Here is a 5,000-nt window from a genome sequence, read left to right as displayed (position 1 = left end):
TTGTACGATTAGGAATGAGATACGAAAAGGTGCAAAAGAATGGAGGTATATTTTTTTATGTAAGAAATTCTTTATGTAAGTTTTGGAGGCAGTTTTGGAGAACTCGCGTCCGATTCCGCTGCGCTGACTTCGGCGTTCCGGGATGATAGGTCATCGTAGTAGATGTAAGAAGGGTATTACGAACGAATAATCTTTCCCGTTTCGGAATGGGGTTTCGAATGTCTAAAAAAAAAAAGAAAAAAAAGACAGGAGTTAAAGAGGAACTCGGAATATATAGTAACAATATAGTTTTGATTTTCTTTGGCTACGTCAGCGAAAAAAGACAAAAGGTAGAAAAAAACAAAGTCAACAGCAAATCAGACAAAACGAAGATGAATGTGTAAGAATTAAAAAAAAAGAAAAAAGAAAAATGTAAATGTCACGTTAGATATTATTCTCTGTGACTGCTCTTCATCAGCTATTCTCTTGCATCTCCCGAGATTCTCGAGATCCATGCTGTTTGGAACCGTTAACCGGAATTATATACCTACTAATTTAATACAAGACACCTGATAATACTAAACGCTCAAGCTACAAATGAATAAAACATTAAAGGCATGAAATGTTTTCCCAGAGCTGTACGAGAAAAAACGATGGATAGACACCCTTCCTTTCTTCCTTCTCTTCTCCACCTCTCCTTCGTCTCTCCTTTCTTCCAAGCAGTCTAAGAACTTGTTTTCCCAGAGCTGTGCGAGGAGAAACGATGGATAGACACCCTTCCTTTCTTCCTTCTCTTCTCCACCTATCCTTCGTCTCTCCTTTCTTCCAAGCAGTCTAAGAACTTGGGACGACCTTGGACACCTTCCTCAGCTCATTGCCAATTCTAGAGGCGCTGAGGAGGCCACGGCATTGTAAGCACGACGGCGGAAAAAGAGCTAATTATATGCAAGGTCATGAGCGTGGCAATTAGTCACTGCTAATGACTTTTCTGAAGGGGGAATGTTCGTGAGCGGGGGGAGAGGGGGAGGGAGCGGGGGGGGGGAGATGGGTGATTTTGAGGTATATACACTACGGTAATCACTCATGTGGGTGGGTGGGTGGTTAGGGGGGAGGGGGATGAGGACCGTTCATCGGGTTAATTTTTTTTCTCTTGATTAAATTGTTGTTTCCAATAAAAAAATAATATTACCAAGACTCTTTCTCTCTCTCTCTCTCTCTCTCTCTCTCTCTCTCTCTCTCTCTCTCTCTCTCTCTCACACACACACACACACACACACACACACACACACATTAATTCTATATCATAATTCTGAAATAGCATGCTAATGTTATTCTATGTATCCATTGATACACTCTACGTAATCTGCATTACATATGTTCGGCACAAACGTATATTCTCACACACATAAACGCACATACGCATGTTCATTATTTTACATGTTTATTCATCACTTCTTGCCACACTTGACATACCAATGTTTTGTTATCTTTCCCCTTCTGCAAGAGCTAAGTATTGCTGAAACCCTTTTTCATCACCGTGTTATCTGCTATAACACACGGCTCTCTGTACTATATATCTATCTATATCTATATCTATCTGTCTGTCTATCTATCTATCTATTTATCTTTCTATCTATCTATATCTTTGTCTATTTATCTATCTATCTATTTATCTATCTACCTATCTATCTATATATCTATCTAACTATCTTTTTATCAATCTATCTATCTACTTATCTATCTATCTATCAACTATCTACCTATCTATCTATATATCTATCTATCTACTTATCTATCTATCTATCTATCTATCTATCTACCTACCTACCTACCTACCTATCTACCTATCTATATATCTACTTACCTACCTACCTACCTATCTATCTATCTACCTATCTATCTACCTACCTACCTATCTATCTATCTATCTACCTATCTGTCTATATGACCACTGTACGAGATGAAAGGCAAACTCACAAAGGGGATCCAATTAACAACACCTCAACATCATTTCAGTAAAGACTTTCCACATCAGCTATTTTAAATACTTGTCACAGTATACTTGACCATGTCACACTTTTTTACCTTCGGGAGACAAGGAGCTATATTAGTTTATTAATAAATACTACCGCTTTATAAAGTTATTATCCTAATATCTATTATAGGGACAAAAATGTTCCTGTGATGATACAAAGGTCTGTAAATCTCCTAATGGTACGTTCTTGAAAGCTTAGCACTCTTTTAGCCCGCAATATGCACAACATTCCCTTCCCTTCCTTCGGCACTCTCGTTATTTTCTCATTACCAACAACTCAAGAAAGAAAGAAAGTGGGGAATCAAAAGCAAAAAAGAGTTTACGAATATCCCGAAGATCCGAAATGAGTCGGAAGGAGACGATACGCTGCTCCTAGTCGCCGGAAACGCTGCCTTAAAACGAGTCAGCGAATAGTCGAGTATGATTTCGAGTATCTGGAGGGCGGGTGTCGCCTTGTTGCACAGATTGCACGAGGGCGAGGGCTGGGAACAGGTCATGCCCGTCACTCATCCTGCTCAGCCCTCACGCTTCCTATATATTCATCAGCTCTTCGAAAATACTCCTTCCACCTTCTTAAGATATTTTCCTCACTTTATTTCCTTCCTTTATTCTGACATGCAATACGTCCAGCTCAGCATCGCCTCTCTCTGCTTGGCCAATCGGTAAATATTTTTTCTCCTTCCCTATTATTCAACTTCTCATACAGTTCATCATATGCCTTTTCCCTTGCCTTCCCCACCTCCTTTTTTGTCACATTCTACATCTCATATCCCTGATTGCTCTCTTCGCCCCTTTGTCTATCCAAATTCTTTTTCGTCTGTCTCTTCCTACGTATGCACTTCGGAGGGAGAGAGAAGGAGGGAGGGAGGAAGAGAGAAGGAGGGAGGGAGGAAGAGAGAAGGAGGGAGGGAGGGGGAGAGAAGGAGGGAGGGAGGGAGGGAGAGAGAAGGAAGGAGGGAGGGAGAGAGAGAGAGAGAGAGAGAGAGAGAGAGAGAGAGAGAGACAGAGAGACAGAGACAGAGACAGAGAAAGAGAGAGAGAGAGAGAGAGAGAGAGACTCCTTGTCCTCCTTCCTAGGTCCTGACATCACTCCAAGTACCTTCTTTACTTTCTCCCTCAACACTCCTGAGATAACTGCCCATCTGTCCTTTTCATCCAAAGCCTGGCTCACCTCCTCTCTAAATTTTCTCTTGTAGTCCTTAGTTTCGACCACTTCATCCTTGGCTCAGCCCTCCCTGCCTTCTTCGCCTTCACTTCCACGCGCATCTTATCAATCAACACCTTATACTGACTTGTAACACTCTCCCCTCGTACTGCCTTACAATTGCGGAATTCTTTCAAGCTGCGACTCCTACACAAGATATGATTTATCTGTGAACTTCTTCCTCCACTCTTATACGTGATAAATGTACTCCTTTTTAAGACAAAAGTTCACTATAGCCATCTCCGTTTGTGTTGCAAAATCCAGAGTCATCTGTGATCTCTCTCTCTCTCTCTCTCTCTCTCTCTCTCTCTCTCTCTCTCTCTCTCTCTCCCTCTCTCTCTCTCTCTCTCTCTCTCTCTCTCTCTCTCTCTCTCTCTATCTATCTATCTATCTATCTATCTATATATATATATATATATATATATATATATATATATCAAACATCAATATAACATAATTTGATGGCCTCACCGCCCCCGCCTTTTAAGCCTGTCCATGGAGCCCCGAGGGAGCCAATTTGTCTTCTCAAGTTCACATTAAACAAGATTCTGGGCATAATTGCGGATAATCTTTCATCTCCTGCATATCTGCTTCTCCTCCTCTCATTCCCACTCTCTATCGGTCTGCCCACCCCCACTTTCTCTGTCTCTGTCCCTGTCTCTCTCTCTGTCTCTTCCTCTCTTCCTCTCTCTCTTTCTTTCTCTCTCTCTCTCTCTCTCTCTCTCTCTCTCTCTCTCTCTCTCTCTTTGTCTCTCTCTCTCTCTCTCTCTCTCTCTCTCTCTCTCTCTCTCTCTCTCTCTCTCTCTCTCTCTCTCTCTCTCTCTCTCTCTCACACACACACACTCTCTTTCTCTTTCTCTCTCTCTCTCTCTCTTTCACTTCTCTCTGATTATCCGATTTGACTTACTGGCAAATATGAAACATACTACAATAAACAATTTTGGTACCCACTACCTGCTAAAAACAACAACAACGGACGGCAACAAGTTAAAGGAAAAATAATTTTTTAAACATCAATTAGAATTAATATATATCCGGCAATATTCCCAAAGTAAGCATTTCATTTATATTTCTGTCCAGATTTACAAGCACTATATATTAGGCTGTGAACATACGCCACGGTAATAATAATTTTTCTTTGTGTGGCTTTGTTGTACTACATCGTAAACTGGGATTCACTAAATTCCATATCTCCACCAACACTCCAATAAACAAACAGACACACACAACTAGGAGTATCTTTACACGCGAGACTGTGAAGCATTGAGAAATAAAACATGTATCCAAACACACACACGAAAACACAAACGCAAAATACAAAAATACACATACGCCACCCACGCCCGTAATCTATCAGACTAAGCGTGTAATTACTCCTTTGATGTTTTCACGGCTAAGTAAATTTGTGAATGAAATATACGGTTGAGAAAACGTTCCTTGTTAGATACGTGATAACTTTACTACAAAGGTTTATGGTAGAGTGAATCTTATGTGTGTACGTGCTCATCAGCTGTCTGTCTGTCTCTCTCTCTCTCTCTCTCTCTCTCTCTCTCTCTCTCTCTCTCTCTCTCTCTCTCTCTCTCTCTCTCTCTCTCTCCTGTGTAGGTGATATTTCTAAAATACAAGTTAGTGTGTTTTATTTATTCATACGTGTCTACGTTTGCGTGTGTTACATACTTAAATATGATCTCCATTAAGCTATGATTGAAGAGTGGAAAGATAATCAGACTAAAAAGAATATTTAATATGTTTATATGACGACTGGATTATGCATCTGCAAAA

The 5,000-nt window shown here is 40.5% G+C and overlaps 1 protein-coding gene across 1 annotated transcript in view; it reads right to left on the bottom strand.

The window, feature by feature from the left end:
• Positions 1-2,511, bottom strand: part of LOC138862250 (paternally-expressed gene 3 protein-like) — an 11,933-nt gene extending 9,422 nt beyond the window's left edge. The window contains exons 1-2 of the mRNA XM_070123953.1: positions 2,338-2,511; positions 2,028-2,064 (exon numbers count right to left, since the gene is read on the bottom strand). Of these exons, the coding sequence (XP_069980054.1) occupies positions 2,028-2,064; positions 2,338-2,511 (211 nt within the window). The remainder of the gene's footprint in view (positions 1-2,027; positions 2,065-2,337) is intronic.
• Positions 2,512-5,000: the final 2,489 nt, after the last annotated feature.

This window comes from Penaeus vannamei, chromosome 7, assembly GCF_042767895.1.
Source record: "Penaeus vannamei isolate JL-2024 chromosome 7, ASM4276789v1, whole genome shotgun sequence".
NCBI classification, from domain to species: domain Eukaryota; kingdom Metazoa; phylum Arthropoda; class Malacostraca; order Decapoda; family Penaeidae; genus Penaeus; species Penaeus vannamei.
The sequence above is the reverse complement of the archived record's forward strand: the minus strand, read 5'-3'. Positions and strand labels throughout refer to the sequence as shown.